Raw genomic sequence first — 18,736 nt, 5'->3', positions numbered from 1 at the left:
CCCATATGTAACACGTGGGAACAAACAAAGTACATGTTATATAATCTACAAAGTAATGCAGTCTCTGTAAGTGATTCTATTATGTTTTTCAGCCGTCATGCTAATATCAGACAGTTAGGAAACTGTGATAATCTGCATTATACTCCATTGCTGCTCCGCAAAGTATGTTAAACCCAAATGAACATAATATTTTCTAAATAAACTATTCACTGTATATAGCTGTGATAGAAAAGAATCATTTAATTTACAGCGAAAACTATTCAAAATGGTGAATAAAAGTGGTGGCTAACCTTTGACTGAATGGCGGACAGGGCATCATGGGTAATGTATGCCTCATCTGCCGGAACACCAGAGATTAGGGGTTTTGTTTGGGTTTAGATTTGAAGCAGAGCATTGCGTTGAGTTAACAATCGACATTCGAAGATCATGCCCAAACTTCTATGTTTATATAATATGATTGTCAAAACCACACCATGTGCTGCTTTGCTGTATATAAACCCACTGATATTTACAAGAATACCAATACACAACTTGTTCAGCTTAAAAAAAAAAAAAAAAAAAGATGAATTATAATGAATAATTCAGTAATGTTAGAGGTAGGATCATTAAATGAGGTAAAACATATTCTTACTGTCTAGTCTTACCAAGAGCAATTTATCTTTTTGTTAGCTATTACTAAATATAAATGCATTTACTTTATTCTGTAAGGCATATTTATTATAATATACTTAAAACCAAAAGCAAAGAAAACCTAAGATTGCAGAAATCTTTCCTTTAGGCCAAAGGCTTTTGTAAGGAATGTAGGATATTTTTTAAAATTAAATAATCTATATATTGGAGATTATTATACTGCCATCCTGCTTTTACCACCAAACAGAAATGTATCTTATTTTATATAATCTATATATTTAATTATATAATCTGTGCTGGGGGAAGGGGTGGGTTAAATAAAGGGGTCTGGTTCAGGGAGAGCATTCACCTGTAATAAAAAAAACTCTACTTAAGTTAATAGAATTTTATTTTATTTATTTTAATCTATGCTTCATGAGTTGCAATATTAATAAAAAAAAAAAAAAAAACAAGCAAACAACTACATAATAATTATATAATGAATAATCTGAGTGTCTAGTTTTATCCCCGTAATTGCTGGTGGACAATATTTTGTGGACTTATCTGCTAGTCACCAGAAATTCCAGTCTAACTGGAGGACTTGGGTTGGGCTTCTTTATCATAGACGATTTGACTACAAATAGGTGAATCTTCCACAGGAAGTGTCTTATGATGTTATCCTAATTAAAAGATGCATTCGAGAGATACTGGGGTCTGATTGCTAATCTGTTAAAGTAATTTAGTGACTGTGATGGTTCATTGAAATCGCATTATTTTATAGGATTTTGGGGGTTTTGTCAAGCTCTAATGGGGCCAATGCCACAGTAAGATGGCTAAATATGGCAGAGCTAAGCAATGCTTTTACACAAGGAAAGTAGTCTATATATACAGCTATGTAATGTGGAGCACTTCTACCAGGAGGGTGCTGTAGACCCCAGATCCATAATTCAGTGAAATGTAAGCACAAAAATATATACGATCCTTGGCCTTTGTCAAGTCTTAACAAAGGTCAAGGTGGTGGCCAAAATATAATCACAGTCTTAATAAAATGAATTCATTGACTGAGAAGGTGTGCTTGGCTGTATATAATTTTGTACACAAGGAAAGACAATGCTTGAATTTACTCTCAGATATGGCTCTGTAAAATGCATCAGAGCTTCTAGCAATTTGAAAAATAGTTGATTTGCCAACTTGTATCTCTCATGCTCTGGCTAAGTGTTCAGCTGACGCACAGTTTCAATATGGGAGGAGTTAGATATATAAAAAATATATTTATACAGAAAGTGTTGTATATATCCGAAATGCTCTTAAAATATTGGTGGTGTGTTGGCTGATTAAATAATAATACATATTCATTAAAATCCTGAGCAGAAAAACATATCAGAATAGTGATCATTACTTAGCAAATAAAGAATAGGAAGAGAAAATGGACCAACTGGATTTTATCTTCCATCAATATCTGTGTTCCAAAAGCAATCTGCTGATTGCTCTCTGCCTGCAAATCTAGCATACACATGCACAATCTCCCAACAATGTATTTCAAACGTTGGAAAAAGGGTATACTCCATCAGAAGGGGTATCTTCTTTGCATTCGATGATCTGTTACGATTTCCACTTCAACCAAAAACTATTCAGAAAAAAAAAGAGTATTTGCCTGTGTCCTTATAATGATAAGTTCTCAATTAGAAAAAACTCAAAAGGCTAATTGTAATGCTAAATTAATTCAGAGGTTAGAATGTGTAAACTGTATATTTTTCACATGACAAGTGAAGTCTTATCTGTGCTCCCAGAAGTTCACTCTCCATTGAGTTATAGAAAATTGCTCAGTGGTTGAACATTTTCAAAGTTCAGCTCAGAAATTGAATTTTAAATTGCCATTATGTTAATCTGTACTTTTAGAAAATCTGTAATAAATCAAAGTCTTTCTCGTCAAATAGATGGCACTTATAATGTGAGCAGATCTTATTTGATGACCTTTTAATGTTATAAGAACAGAATGCAGCAGGGAAAAAAAAGTAAAAATTCCTTGTAGAATACAGTGTACCATATTCAGTAGTTTTACATACGTTCTAAATAAAGTATAATTGGGTCGTTTTCACTTGGTTTCCAAGAAATGTTAATGAATTTTGACATACTTAAGTGAGGTAAAATTAAAAGTCAACTACTAATCAGACATATTGCTTTCTAAAAGACTTCAAAAATCCTTTTCAGCTCTGTCAAACAACTCAAATTCTATGCTTGAACGAATCGATCCATGCAGGATTTACCTTTTGAGTCAGACGGATGGATTAGGTCGGGAGTGGATTAACAGGAATATTATTTATTCGACACAGCTGAAAAGGACTTGTGCTCAAGTCTACTTTCTAACAATGACTCGCGGAACATAATCTAAACATTTTGCTTAATTTCTGTTCATCATACTCACGGAGAATTGGGGGAGGCTGGCATCTTCACCATATAGTCCATCATTACTGCCCAATAATCCGAGACACATATTTTGCATACAACAGAACCTATGCCAATAACTTACTTTAACGTATTACTTTAAGATTTTTTTCATATATTCTTTTTGCATCTTATAGATTTTGCTTATTTCGAGAAGGACCCAGTAATAAGCTGTTATTTATGAAAATCACCATCTTTCACACACACGCACATAAAGGAAAAAAATTAACAACACGCTAAATACAATAACATAAAGGAATAAAAAAATAAAATGTTTTTGAAATTCACTCTAGTTATTTCTTTTTACTTTGATAAACCTTGTGCATACAACTTTCTGTCCTGGATTTGTACCAAAGAAGTTTGATTTGTTACACCCATAAGAAGTGTTTCCGATATGAAACCAGACCTTCCATCTTTTCAAATTTTTGATCGGTATCATATCATAAGAAATTCAGTTAATGTCTCACACCTGATCATCAGCATTGTTGCACATTTTATTTTGAAGCTTTTTCAGCTTGACACTGTATTCTTCTTGGGGTATTTTATTTCATAGTTCCGATATATATATTTTCCAGGTCTTTTTAAAGACTCTCCTTTTTTGGGGGAATACAAAATATTTTTTTTCCAAGTCTTGGTTACTTCATTTTCTTCTAAATATGGATAGAAAACTGGGTTGGCTATACAGCTGTTACAAGACATTCTAGAATGATGCCAGATTTTTCAAGTGTTCATCTATTCAATGTTTAATGCAACGGTAATGATCCACTTAGTCATGAAGGCTCAACCACAAAAAACTAGCTCTTAAAGTGCAAATTCAAATTGTTTTCTTTCCATAAACCTGTATGATGATCAAGGTAAAGTTTCCCTCAAGTTTTGCTCTCAAGTTCTTGAAATGTAATTGTTCAGACTAAGGAAAATTCTGCTTGAAAACTGGAGCATCTTCTTGTCTTCGGACTGCATTTTGTTAACATTGAAATCTGGGTACTGAAATTAGTTCCATTGCTGCCCAGGGATGGGTGGTGATATTTTGTATCGGGTCCCAAAAACCTTTCCATGTGCCACCTTCTCCATTTACGTTTTAGTTCACCTTGAACCTATAGGAAGAAAAAAGACATTAGAGTAACTAACTACAGTTTTGGTAATATATGAATTACGCTACCTGACATCCATGCACTATGTTAATATAATTCATATTTACAAAAATAAATATATATTTTTAAATATACGTTAGGTTTTAGTTTAAATGGACACTGTCATGCTTTATCACAGTATGTGGTCCAATGGTTCTTGTCCAATCTCTTCCAACAATCCATCAGTGTCTTCTTCTCTGGTTACACCTCCCCCACTCATCCTGTTTCAGCTGGAGACCTCATGTTCTTTGCCCTCTTCTCTTTTCTCTTTCTATTGCCTCTCTTGACAAACTTAAATTTTCTTTTGGATTACAATCCTACCAATATGCCAATGACACCAAGATATATTCCTCTCTTCCTCTGATCTCTCTCCCTCTGTTATAGAACGCATCACCAGTTGCCTGTATTCTGTCTCCACGTCTTCCCACTTTGTAAAACTCAATCTTTATAAAACAGATCTTATTACCAATCCCACCTTAAAAACATTGGCTGCGTCCACTCGCAGGTCCTTGTTCATGCTCTTGTAAGTTCTCACATTGACTACTGTAACTCTCACTATTGGTTTCTCCGGAAAGCATACTGCCTTTCTAATGTCCATCAGGTATGCTGCTGCCAACTGATTTTCTCTACTATTGCTCATCTCACACCTCAGTCAATTGTTACATTAGCTTCCTGTAACCAATAAGATTCAATTCAAAATATTAACTCTTACCTAGCTCTCAACATCTCTATCACTGCTAAAAAAAAATTCACTAATTCATGGGTATGTCCCTTGTCAACAGCTCCACTCCTTCTGTGAACTTCTCCAACCGCTGCTCATATCCATGCTGCTAAGGTACAATTGAAAGGACTTCTCGTGGGCCACTCTATTGTTAAGAAACAGCCTTTCTTTCCTCATCAGACTCTCCCCTAGTCTTCAATCAGTTAAGAAGTCTCTAAAAGGCCAACTCTTCAGAAAAGCCTATGACCTCCCAGGGTAACTGTCATTACTCTCTCAACTTAATTAGTAGGTCCCTTGTCCACTTCACTTTCATTTTCCAACGCTTCTTTCCCACCCTGTCACCTGGTTTCTATCCCCCATGCTGCCCTTCTTTTTGTGGTTTAATACTCCACATTCTCTAGTTTGTAATCTCCTCCTACCATCAACCTATGGTTCCAGTCAAAAACAATAGTTTGTTTCATTTATTGTTAAATCCATTCTCCCCCTCTTATAATATTGTAAAGTGCTGCAGATTAAATTGGCACTATATAAATAGCAATAATAAATATATAGATAATTAGTCTTTCATCAATGATTGCCAATCTCATTGTCAGTTAAACGCACTGGGTGTGGGCTGTTTGCTAAGCTTTCAAAATGTGATAATCCGTGTGGGACTAATGCAGCAACAATTGGAAGTTACCAGAGTTAAGTATTAGACATTACATAGAGCCCATTATTGATAAATTTGCTATTCTTTTAGTTGTCATATTTATTATCAAAATCATTTTTTTACATGCACAATTCACATTAATAGTTTGACAATTTATTGTAGTGAAGCTAATGCTGTCTTACCTCTCCATTAAGGAAACAGTACAGTACTGCCACAACAAAACCCTAAAAGAGATTAATGAGAATTACAATGTGATACAATAGAACATAGTCAACAATGTTTTGCTAAATAATGAATTCACAGCATGATTTCCAAAAACACAAACAAATTTGTTGTCCAGTAAGATCAATTTGTCATCTGATCTGCCATATAGTGATTGCATCCTTTTTTAAGCTTTCCAATAATTCATGTATTTTTGCTTTTATATATATGTGTAAATTGTATTTAAGTGTATACGTATCACTTTTTTGGTGTCATTTATAAATTGTATATTTTGAAAGAAAAAATAAATCAAAAAGCATTTTTGAAAAAAATATATCAAAATGTGATATATATTAATTACATAAAATAAATGCACGTCAAGAATAGCAGCCCTCCTACTGATGGTTCTGGCATACAATGATGCATTTTCTGGCTTATTGATTTTCTAATATTAATTAGATTTATAAATAAAAAATTGTGTACATTGTTATAATGATCATAGGAGAATGTTGGGAGGAGATTTATAAAAACAAAAAACAAGACAGGTGCTATTCTGTGACAAAGTGCATAGTCCCAATCACCATGGAATCCAGTAGAATGCTTCTAACCATTTAGCACTTTGCACCCGTAATAGCACCTGTTTTACATTAACAAATCTTTTCCTTTGTCTTCTTACTTCACAACTAGGGACCAGCATTTTATTACCCTCCGACTCTAGTCCTGGGTGATCCAACAATGTCAGTTAATAACATTGGTCCCTTAGTCACCTTTATTTTAACAATTCTTGGTGGCACTTTTGATCCACAGTGATCCATTTTCTAGGTGACTACATATTCAAATGGCTGGCAGTGACTTACTGCTAATAGTATGTGATGGTATCTAGCTCTCAGACATACCCGGCATGCGCAGTGCTTGGAAATTAAGTTAGTGAAGGTCACAAAAACTAAGAAGGATAGACTTGATTGAAAGGTGGGAAAATTATACTTGACAAAGGAAGTGGAGCATCCTTAATACCCACCACTTGTCATGATTTGTCACATGGAGGAAAATACTTAAGACTAAGTAGCACATACTTTATTTTATGCTTTTAGAGAGAAATAGAAAATAAATGTACAAACTACTAATATCTGTATGAGCCATACCTGGAAAGATCCAAGGATTAGTTCAAATATCAACTTCACCTCCAGCTTGAAGTTATCAGGAAAAAATGCAAACATGATATAATGAACTCCAAAAAGGGGAATTAGAAGAAGCGTGGATTTGGCCAGTCTCCTGTTAAATATAAGAATATGTTCATGTTATTAAGCAGTTACCAATATGCCAAGAATACTCTGAAAGGAAAGCAACACGTTGGCTAAACAGTGGGTGGTATACAATGTGGTGATAACTGAATCTAGTCAACAACAGATAATCTAGGAAACACATCTTCAAAACTCTGGTATTTTAGGGTCCATTTGGTCAAAGCATTGGCAATTCACCACAAGTACACTGGTCCTTGAGTAATCCCTCGGCTCAAATCACGGGAAAATCTGCTCTGTGCTTTAACTACACTGTGATAGGTAATATCAGAGAAAAAAAATGTAAATCTTTGGGGAACAAAATGTTTTTGCTCTCATCTCAATAAATGACAGATTTGTTATTTTCTGTTGCTAACAGGTTATTATTTTTTTTATCTTCTGAAGCCACAAACCTATTTTGGTTCCCTAAGAGAGAAAATTGGACAATTTGAAAATAAAATGTTTTTGAAAACGAATTGCTATGTAAATGAATAAAATCCCAGTGTGAAAAATGATATCACATGGAACCTGGAAACTACAGTTTTGTTTAATATTTTTTAGAAATGTAAGATATTTGTAAACAAACTATAAAGCTGAAAAAGAATAATTATTTTAACATTAAAAGGGGTTTATTTACGAAAAGGACTCCCATTCCTTGAAGCATCACAATGAAGCTGTTATGACTTCTGGATTCCCTGAGTAAATTCTTAGCAGTTTTTGAACCGTTTAACCCCTGAGCGAAGAAGGGAATTATTGAGAAGTACAGGGAGTGCAGAATTATTAGGCAAATTAGTATTTTGACCACATCATCCTCTTTATGCATGTTGTCTTACTCCAAGCTGTATAGGCTCGAAAGCCTACTACCAATTAAGCATATTAGGTGATGTGCATCTCTGTAATGAGAAGGGGTGTGGTCTAATGACATCAACACCCTATATCAGGTGTGCATAATTATTAGGCAACTTCCTTTCCTTTGGCAAAATGGGTCAAAAGAAGGACTTGACAGGCTCAGAAAAGTCAAAAATAGTGAGATATCTTGCAGAGGGATGCAGCACTCTTAAAATTGCAAAGCTTCTGAAGCGTGATCATCGAACAATCAAGCGTTTCATTCAAAATAGTCAACAGGGTCGCAAGAAGCGTGTGGAAAAACCAAGGCGCAAAATAACTGCCCATGAACTGAGAAAAGTCAAGCGTGCAGCTGATGCCACTTGCCACCAGTTTGGCCATATTTCAGAGCTGCAACATCACTGGAGTGCCCAAAAGCACAAGGTGTGCAATACTCAGAGACATGGCCAAGGTAAGAAAGGCTGAAAGACGACCACCACTGAACAAGACACACAAGCTGAAACGTCAAGACTGGGCCAAGAAATATCTCAAGACTGATTTTTCTAAGGTTTTATGGACTGATGAAATGAGAGTGAGTCTTGATGGGCCAGATGGATGGGCCCGTGGCTGGATTGGTAAAGGGCAGAGAGCTCCAGTCCGACTCAGACGCCAGCAACGTGGAGGTGGAGTACTGGTTTGGGCTGGTATCATCAAAGATGAGCTTGTGGGGCCTTTTCAGGTTGAGGATGGAGTCAAGCTCAACTCCCAGTCCTACTGCCAGTTTCTGGAAGACACCTTCTTCAAGCAGTGGTACAGGAAGAAGTCTGCATCCTTCAAGAAAAACATGATTTTTATGCAGGACAATGCTCCATCACACGCGTCCAAGTACTCCACAGCGTGGCTGGCAAGAAAGGGTATAAAAGAAGAAAATCTAATGACATGGCCTCCTTGTTCACCTGATCTGAACCCCATTGAGAACCTGTGGTCCATCATCAAATGTGAGATTTACAAGGAGGGAAAACAGTACACCTCTCTGAACAGTGTCTGGGAGGTTGTGGTTGCTTCTGCACGCAATGTTGATGGTGAACAGATCAAAACACTGACAGAATCCATGGATGGCAGGCTTTTGAGTGTCCTTGCAAAGAAAGGCTATATTGGTCACTGATTTGTTTTTGTTTTGTTTTTGAATGTCAGAAATGTATATTTGTGAATGTTGAGATGTTATATTGGTTTCACTGGTAAAAATAAATAATTGAAATGGGTATATATTTGTTTTTTGTTAAGTTGCCTAATAATTATGCACAGTAATAGTCACCTGCACACACAGATATCCCCCTAAAATTGCTAAAACTAAAAACAAACTAAAAACTACTTCCAAAAATATTCAGCTTTGATATTAATGAGTTTTTTGGGTTCATTGAGAACATGTTTGTTGTTCAATAATAAAATTAATCCTCAAAAATACAACTTGCCTAATAATTCTGCACTCCCTGTAGTTACTGGCAGAGAACATCAGCTTACACTCTCAGTCATCACTGGTCCTGATTACAAGTAACTGTACGCACTGTATTCTCAGTAGGTAGCCAGTAACTAGTGGGACGCGCCAAGGATGCTCTCAACCTATCACCAGAACCCAATGTTTTTTAAAGACTCCCTTCTCTGCTCAGTAAGTTGGCCAGGTAGAGATGGGACAATACAGAGTGGGCAGGCACCCAAGGAGCACTTTAGGTGTTGGACCATTTAAAAGGATAGGTGGCACAGGTTTTGTAGTAGACATCTTGGTTAGAAAAAAAGGTTACTATTTACCTTAGGCAAGCTACAAATTAATGAATTACAAGTGACTAGTTATGCCAGGCCAGCTATGGTCAGGAATGACTAGGAAAACAGTTTACATGTTATTGCATTTGTAGCAAGTCATTTATTAAAGCACTAGAAAACAGCAGTGAGTCATTTGTTTTCATATCTTAACGTTAGCATTCACATGATCCTGAAGTCCTGAATTCAATTAATGTACAATGTCAGCAGGCAAAATATTAGGAAATAGTAATAAAATAAAAAAATGTGATCATTCAGGAAACCTGCTGCTAACCAAGGTGGTGGTGGTGGTAGGGGGGGTGGGTGGGCAGGGACGGAACATAAAATGGCTTCCCCTTCCATATCCACACCCCAGGTATAGGTTAACTGTGCTGGTTAATATATTTAGTGGGGGAGGGCCATTTCATTTACTCCTCTACAGGATATGTATTCCATATCATGTGACTTGTTGGATGGGAGTTAATAAAACATACAAGATTTCCCAATTAACCATGCTTAATGATCCCTGCTGTCCCCATACTCCATGGCAGTGGAGGAGGGGTGTTAGGGTAGGTTAATATGAAACAAAGTGTGATAAAGGCATTGATAGTATAATGCTGTAGTTCCCAAACCTGTCCTCATGCCCCTCTCCCCCCCCCCACCATTCCAGGATTTAGAGATTACCCAGTTGTGTCTACTTTGTTTTTAGAACACACTTGGTAATCTCTAAACCCTGGACTGGTAGAGGGGGCATGATGGCTGGTTTGGGAACCACTAAGGGAACCACTAGTATAAGGCCTTTAACCTCCCCATATTAAATGCCAGGGGATGCCCTTAATATAAGTGTGGAAGGGGGAGTAGATTTCTAAACTTTGCCATATCAAATGCCAGGGGATGCCCTTAATTTTTTTTTTGTAAATCTTTTTTTATTGAAAGACAGCAGTTAACTTTGTGAGGTACGCAGGCTTTAGAAAACCTACATCAGTACATAAAACGTGTACATTCTTATTTGTAATATCAGTCTCGTGTCATTGTTACTCATACAATTTGCTTTTTCTAGTATGTTTATAACAACATCTGCGAATTTGCGTAAATATCATAGCTGTGCCCAGTACATCTGTTTAGTACGTAACCGTTGTTGTGGGCATGGGTTGCTCTCAGGTGTCTGTGCGAGTCAGATTCTCATTTTCCTATATTTAGGGTATGTATGGTTGAGGTAGGCACCTTGTTGAAAGGGGAAGGGATTTGTGTGTGAATGTAGAGATAAGGGTAGATATAAGGATGGATAGTGAGGGTATTTAATGCCCCAATGAAGTTTCCATGTCAGGTAACCTATTGGTGTATGTGGCTCTCCACCTCTGTGGAAAGGGGTAAGGTCTTAACTGTGGCAACTCCTGTGGTTATCTCCTAGTGTTCAGTGTGGAGAGCATTGAGTGATTGTCTCTCTCCCGCCGTTCTTATTGGCCTTGTTTCGTGTGTCATTTATTTGGTTTGGTGGGATACCCTTAACATAAGTGTGGAAGGAGGTGTAGATTTCCTAACTTGGCCATATGAAATGCCATTTACATAAATTAACATGATAACACCTACGTATATTGGCTGTTTTCATTCCTTCCGACATCTGGAGAGTGCAATTTTTGAACCAAAATCCGTATGATGCAAACAAACAGAATACCATTTACCTAAGAAAGAAATGAAACAAAAGAAATATAACTGAAAAAGAAACATAGAAAAAGTTTCAAAAATCTAAATACGACCAACAAAAAAAAACCAAAACATTGCAATTAGAGCAAACCTAACTTATCTTTTACTCTCCTGTTTTTCCTGCCCGTTGGCAATAAATCATGCTTTGGATAGTGAGACAGGATGACAGCCATCTTGGGTCTGACATCAGCCTGCTTGGGATTTTGTGTTATACATCACAAGTATGATGATGTCAAACCCATAGAGCACAGCTAAGCATGACGGAGCAGTGGCCGACCATGGACAGACGACAAGGCAGCAAGCGTTCTGTACTATCAAGAACTGTTAATTAGGCAGTACCAAAGGTATATTAAGTGAAATGCTAACGTTCCATGATGTCACAAAGAACCCGTCGGATTTATAAACAACAAAGCCAGCTTTCTAAACCATGCATGAACACCCAAACATAACAAAAATGCTTTATGTCATAATTGAATAAATACTTAAAATGTTATGTATGTATTTATCTTTTGTACAATATGAAAAAAAATATTTTGCTGACAACATTTTTTTAAATATCAGAGATAACCTAAATTTAAAATTGTTCTCTATTTATTAAATCAACATGAGATATGATATGATACATTCCATAATTACTGTATCATCAATATCTGCTTCAACATTTCCTTTACAGTTTTATGTACATGATCTAAAAGCCTACGTATGTAAAATTAAATATTCAATACATTTTTTTTTAATAATTATGAAGAGTCTTGGTAATGAACATGTTTGTTGCGTTAAGTGGTTAATTTTACATAGAAGCTCGCCGCATGGTGTATAATCTACAATAGTGTTTCTATAGTCAACTCCCTAGTGTTAAGTCTGATTATGTATCCTAAGTAGAACTGATTCATAAGATTGAATGCTAATTATTCTAAATTTTCTATGGAATTTGGTTTAACTATCATTCTGATTGTTCATCACATACAAAGTCAACATTATCAGATTTCTTATCTAATGTTGAGTCTGTTAATGCAGAATCTTTATGGCTATCTAGATCAATGTTTCTCAACCTTTTTGTAGCCAGATATTGCTAGCAAAGTATATGTAGAGTCAAATAATCCTATTTTAAATGTTTTTACTCAACAAAAACTCCTAATGTCCACATGGTCAGCAAAGTTCAGTAAACTTTAGAAAATAAACAGGCCCGGACATAACCCCGGCCTATTCAGAAGAACCTCAAGGTTGAGAAATTGTGTTCTAGATGTTGTTGAGCTACAGCTGCCATCACCTTCAGCTATTTGCTTGGTGAAGGGGATAGAAGTTGTATCCCAACAGTACCTTGATCAGTGAAGTTGTCCAAACACTACTTTTGTCTTATAACCAAATAATCAAAAATACTTTACCGAAATTGAAACCAAAATAGGAGCTCTAATAATCCACCAGTAGTGCGAAGAAATGATGTCCCAACACCTGAAAAAAAAATCACACATACACTCAGTAAGCACAAACATATTAAATTGTGAACATTTGTATCTCTTAACACGTTTTAAGTAGTTCATGGATTTTTTTTTCTTGAGCTGCAGGTGATGTCAGAATGTTACTGGCCTGGTTAAATGGAAGTGTGACTTGCCTGGCAATAAACTATGAATGTCTGACCAGCACAGCCAAACAGGAAGGATACACATTTTTGAGGGGTCTTGGGGGGTGAGAATGAGGTTGGTTAGCCACTGGGGTGTTAATGCATGTGTGTATGTGCACATGCCTGTGCGTTTTGCATTCAGAAATGATTCAAACTTCTACATTGATTTAATATTTTTCTTTAAAAAAAATTGAATATTTTGATATTTTTGGTATATTAATATATTTTTTATATATGAAATATTTTTGATATTTAAATATAAGAAAATAAAAACATTTTAAATGTTTATCCAAAAATATAAACAGGGTTATTCACTTCAGTGAGAATTCAAGCTAAATTCAAAGTGAATTGCAAATATAAGGTCAAAATAGCCAAAATTGAAACATTTTCTAAGTCAGCTATGCTTTCAGTTTGGCTACTTTGGCTGGCCTTAAATTTAATTATCTTTGAATTTACTTTGAATTCTCACTTTAGTAAATAACCCTGCAAATCATTGAAAAACATATCCAAAAATATTAAATCATTTGGAAAGACTGATCCAAATATATGAAATCACTCGGAAAGACAGATCCAAAAATATTAAATCATTCAGAAAGACCGATCCAAAAATATTAAATCATTTGGAAAGATTGATCCCAAAATATCAAATCATTTGGAAAGACCGATCCAAAAATATTAAATCATTTGGAAAGACCGATCCAAAAATATTAAATCATTCGGAAAGTCAGATCCAAAAATATTAAATCATTCGGAAAGTCAGATCCAAAAATATTAAATCATTCGGAAAGTCAGATCCAAAAATATTAAATCATTCGGAAAGACCGATCCAAAAATATTAAATCATTTGGAAAGATCGATCCAAAATATGAAATCATTCGGAAAGACTGATTCAAAAATATTAAATCATTCGGAAAGACCGATCCAAAATATTAAATCATTCGGGAAGACCGATTCAAAAATATTAAATCATTCGGAAAGACCGATCCAAAATATTAAATCATTCGGAAAGACCGATCCAAAATATTAAATCATTCGGAAAGTCAGATCCAAAAATATCAAATAATTCGGAAAGACCGATCCAAAAACATTAAATCATTTGGAAAGACCGATCCAAAATATTAAATCATTCGGAAAGACCGATTCAAAAATATTAAATCATTCGGAAAGACCGATCCAAAATATTAAATCATTCGGAAAGACCGATCCAAAATATTAAATCATTCGGAAAGTCAGATCCAAAAATATCAAATAATTCGGAAAGACCGATCCAAAAACATTAAATCATTTGGAAAGATCTATTCAAAATATTAAATAATTCGGAAAGACCTACCAAAATATTAAATCATTCGGAAAGATCTATCCAAAATATTAAACCATTCAGAAAGACCTATCCAAACATATTAAATCATTCGGAAAGACCAATCCAAAAATATTAAAACATTTGGAAAGACCTATTCAAAAATATTAAATCATTCGGAAAGACCGATCCAAAGTATTAAATAATTTGGAAAGATCTATCCAAAATATTAAACCATTCAGAAAGACCAATCCAAAAATATTAAATCAAGTCCTTAAATAGATATTATTGCATTATTATGTTAACAGATATTCTTACCCGGTATTGTCATAATGAATTCTGGTAATAGTCCAAGCCAAGGTAAACACAGTTGGAGCGCCTATTGTTGAAAGAACACTGTAAGATTATAATGGTAAAACCAATTTGATATAAACAACATTATTAAACATTAAATATCTCGTAAGACTACCGCATGAAGAGCAAAATAAAATAATGATATCTATTCAGTACGGATAAAGAGAATGTACAAAACTTCTGTCTGAATATATATATTCGGTTCTGTAGGAATACATCTCATTACAGTGCCACAAATATTCAAATTAAACTCTTTGTTCATCTAGAGGCAGACATTATTTTCACCACGTATCTAGAAAGCAAAAATAATTATATGTACTTTTTAAAGGGACATCGCAAGCTCCACTTATGCTCCTTCCATTTGCTATCACGCAATCTGTCACTGTCTAGCTGTCTATCTGTCACTGTGTCCCAGCTGTCTATCTGTCCATGTCTCCCAGCTGTCTATCTGTCACTGTCTCTCAGCATTTTTTTGCATTATATTTGCTGCTGTTCACTAATAATATTCATAGCTGCATGCTAGACCCATGTATGTACGTAGTGGGGAATCGCGATGCAGCCTAGAACAAAAACTAACCCCATTCAACCCCCCAATAACGACAGACCACTTAGTATGGATGAAACAGGCCACAGCATTTATTATCACAAATAAATTACTGCATAACACATCCATAACTTTATTTATTAAATCTCTTCTTTTCTGTAACCAAAACATTAGACATAAATAAGCATAAATTAACATATATACATATATAACTCCACCCATAGTGTTATACAGTGACCCAACCGTCCTTGCCAATAAAAACATGGAGTGGTTCCTAATCACCACTCCCTCTCACCTCCCCCCTCGACATAAAAAATCCTTCCAATGCCTGCCATCAGCCGACCTTATCCACGCTCGATGGGCACGAGACCTCAGGCAACCTAAACCTTTGGAGCAGGGGAGGTTTGAGACCTTAAAAACTTGTTCATCTCATTCCATATACTTAAACGTAACCTCAAACTCAATTGGCAAGGACATACCCCCGGCTAGCTGCGACGAAATATACTATAGGGTGGGCGGGAGGGAAGCTGTTTGCTGGCCCGAATCCCAAGTGGCACTGAGGTAAGACCTCCCCCACACTGTCTTACACAGAACATAATCACACCCCCAGACTCATTCCAACCAATCCCATGCATCTATCCCCACACTCCTACATGTGCCCTTGTCCGCTTAGCTGCGCTATCTCCCCAGGGCCTTGTTCAGTGATAGCTTAAGGTGAAGATATGTGCATGCAGTTGAAGTCATAGTATACTTGTACAAACTCTCCCATAGCTTCCCGAGATAGGCCGTTTCCTGCAACTGCTGGACTTGGGTTTATTGTATACGCACTACACAAGTTACAAGTGAAAACAAGGTGACAACGGTGATTGGCTGAGAATTCAAAGCTACTTCCTGATTCAGATTTGCAGAAAACCACAAAATATTGTGGTTTTATTTACATATTATTTCTACTAATTAATTTTCAGACTTTTGGTTGCATTAGAAAAAAGGGTCACTTCCAGCCTAAAGAATCCATGTATGTATTTTTGTACAGTGTAAAATGATATGTATAGAGATATTTTGTCAGAGAAAGACATTCTATTGTGTAGTAAATATCGAGAAGGTCTTAACTAGGTCAGGTCTACCAAGTTCGAATGGAAGCAAGCTTCTTCCACTACAGAAACAGAGAGAGATACTCATTGCCAACAGCCTGCACATAAAGATATATGCTGGCCATGTGCACCCAGCCCACCTTTGATAGGTAAATTAAGGAGGGCCTTTACGACAGGGCCAGAGTGGGACAAATATTCAGCCTGGGCAATTAAAGGCAGAGCAGCCCACTATGAGGGGCGGGGCAAGAAAGGAAGCGCGTTTGTTAGTGTGATGCCCCTCCATAGCATCCAGTGCTCTGGGGTGGAACAAATGTCCTATTTTTTTGTTTGTTTTTTTTGCAACGTAAACATGCGCTGCATTTGCTAGTGATTTGTCTCTGTTGTCCTCAATAGTGGGATACCAGAGAACAAAAGTGGAACAGGATGTTAAAGTGTGTTGTGCGTATGTGTGGATGCTCCCTGTGGTGGTGTATGTGTTTGGAGATTGCTTGTGAGACTGCATTTGTGTATAGGAGATTATTTGTGTTGTAGTTTGTGTATAAAGTAGTCTGTTTTTTTGCATACTATATGTGGCTAGGGGCTTCAGTGTGTGTGTGTGCATTTCAGGGCTGTAGGGCATGTGTGCATTTCAGGGCTGTACTGTGCCCCCCCACGTCCTCCAAGAAGATCAATGTTTTCTTTGCAGTGTTACTTGCCTCTAGTGACTGCCAATATGACAGCCACTAGAGGTGCTGCCATGAAAGTGCAGAGTAAAACTATTTTATTTTAATAATATAATCGCACAAAGACCCCTGCATGCGCGGGGGCTGAAAATTAAATAAAATGGTGGCTAGGGAGATATAGTGTTCGGAATACATGTTTGTATTAATGACACATAGTGTTCCTTTAATACAATAGGTGCAGGTTTAATATTATAATTTAATATAATATAATATTTAATATAATACTCTGATATCATTCAAAGACTTTGTGTCATAAAACATCAAACTTCATAGAGAAAATTACGTATTAGGATTGGACATAGGGCATTAATGAGAGTCGGGTTTTGGAAAATGTTTATATTAATATATGTGGGAGAGGTCATAAAATATATCCAGATGAAGCCTCTGGTCTTATGTTCCACCTTGCAATGTAATATCAATACAACACATTAATTTCCCTTTGTTTGCTTTAACATTTACTCTAGCAGAGTCCAACAGTAAATACACCAGATATTCAGGCCCAGAGGAGGCGGGCTGAAAGCTAGCTGGATAGGAGGCATGTGTGGGTGTGGTGGGTGTGGGTGTAACAAATGGGGGTGTCATTTAGGTAAAGGAGTAGGGTGGGGTCATATAAATAATGGACATTTTGTCCCCTTACCTCAGCCATCTTAAATCTAACGGTGAGGTAACAATTTCCCTCCCTCCCTCCCTTTTCTGTTTTGTGTTGTTATCTTTGTGTGTTATTAATTTCTTTTCTTGTCACAGCCGGCGGGTATGGTCCTTGCCGAACCAATTGGGAAAAGGAGTACAGTGGAAGAAGGATGCTGGGACGGGTCCCGCCCCTAACCTCGGAAAATGTTTGGGTATTTGGGCGTGCCCTCCATGTCAGGAAAGGTGGCCAGGGGTTGGCATGTGGAATTGGAAGGCCAAGGTGAAGGCCAGGTATCTTGGACGAGGGGGGAGGGCAGATGCCCCGGTGGGATGATGGTACGGTTGGCAAGGACGAGTTTGAGTTAAATCATACTTACACCTAAAAATGATTTATGGTTGGTTTATATAAATATGCTTGTTAATTTATAAATAAAAGCTGTGGCCTTTTTATACCACATATACGTTTCTTAGTTTTGATTGGGGGAAGGGAATGGATTGGGGGATATAATGGGTCGCACCACACAATAACCGCTACCTACACACAAGCAACCTCTTGTACATGGGTCTACTGTTGCAACAAAAACAGAGAATATGAGAACTCTGAGAACTGACAAAAACTTAGAGTAAACTCTGTAGCTTGCCCTTTGGTAAATCCCGGCTCAGGACTCAAAATTGTTTTTGCTCACTTGGGCTATTACAGAGAGAACCAATTCCGAGGCATATCAGACTAATTCCACCATAAGGGCAGTCCAGAATGGAAATTCCTGCAAGTTCTCTCTCTGCACGAGAGATACGGCAACCCTGGACAATCGTTTTGTCCTTCTTTGTGCCTCGGCAGCGAGGTATAACTGATACCCGTCTAGGCACAGTGAGCACGGGGTCCATGTCCAGATTACCATTTTGAACTTTGGGAAAGCCAAGCCACTGCATCGCAACAAAAACAGAGAATATGATAGTATGGTCTATTATACCTCCAGTAATAAGAGTGATAAGAAAGGCGGATCCAATTTTGCACCTATAATCTACACGTGCCCTCAGGATTTCCGCTTTTTCAGGTCAGTGGAGTGACTTTACATGTTAACCAGTAGTACCTATGCACCTAGTTAATTAAATATATGCATT

At 36.6% G+C, this 18,736-nt stretch overlaps 1 protein-coding gene across 1 annotated transcript in view; it reads right to left on the bottom strand.

Annotated features, from left to right (window-relative positions):
• Positions 1-3,296: 3,296 nt before the first annotated feature.
• LOC134609201 (vasoactive intestinal polypeptide receptor-like) overlaps positions 3,297-18,736 on the bottom strand; it is a 199,478-nt gene continuing 184,038 nt past the window's right edge. The window contains exons 8-13 of the mRNA XM_063452743.1: positions 14,592-14,652; positions 12,741-12,807; positions 11,242-11,333; positions 6,898-7,027; positions 5,737-5,778; positions 3,297-4,148 (exon numbers count right to left, since the gene is read on the bottom strand). Of these exons, the coding sequence (XP_063308813.1) occupies positions 3,957-4,148; positions 5,737-5,778; positions 6,898-7,027; positions 11,242-11,333; positions 12,741-12,807; positions 14,592-14,652 (584 nt within the window). The 3' untranslated portion in view covers positions 3,297-3,956. The remainder of the gene's footprint in view (positions 4,149-5,736; positions 5,779-6,897; positions 7,028-11,241; positions 11,334-12,740; positions 12,808-14,591; positions 14,653-18,736) is intronic.

Source organism: Pelobates fuscus, chromosome 4 (assembly GCF_036172605.1).
Source record: "Pelobates fuscus isolate aPelFus1 chromosome 4, aPelFus1.pri, whole genome shotgun sequence".
Classification (NCBI taxonomy): Eukaryota; Metazoa; Chordata; class Amphibia; order Anura; family Pelobatidae; genus Pelobates; species Pelobates fuscus.
The sequence above is the reverse complement of the archived record's forward strand: the minus strand, read 5'-3'. Positions and strand labels throughout refer to the sequence as shown.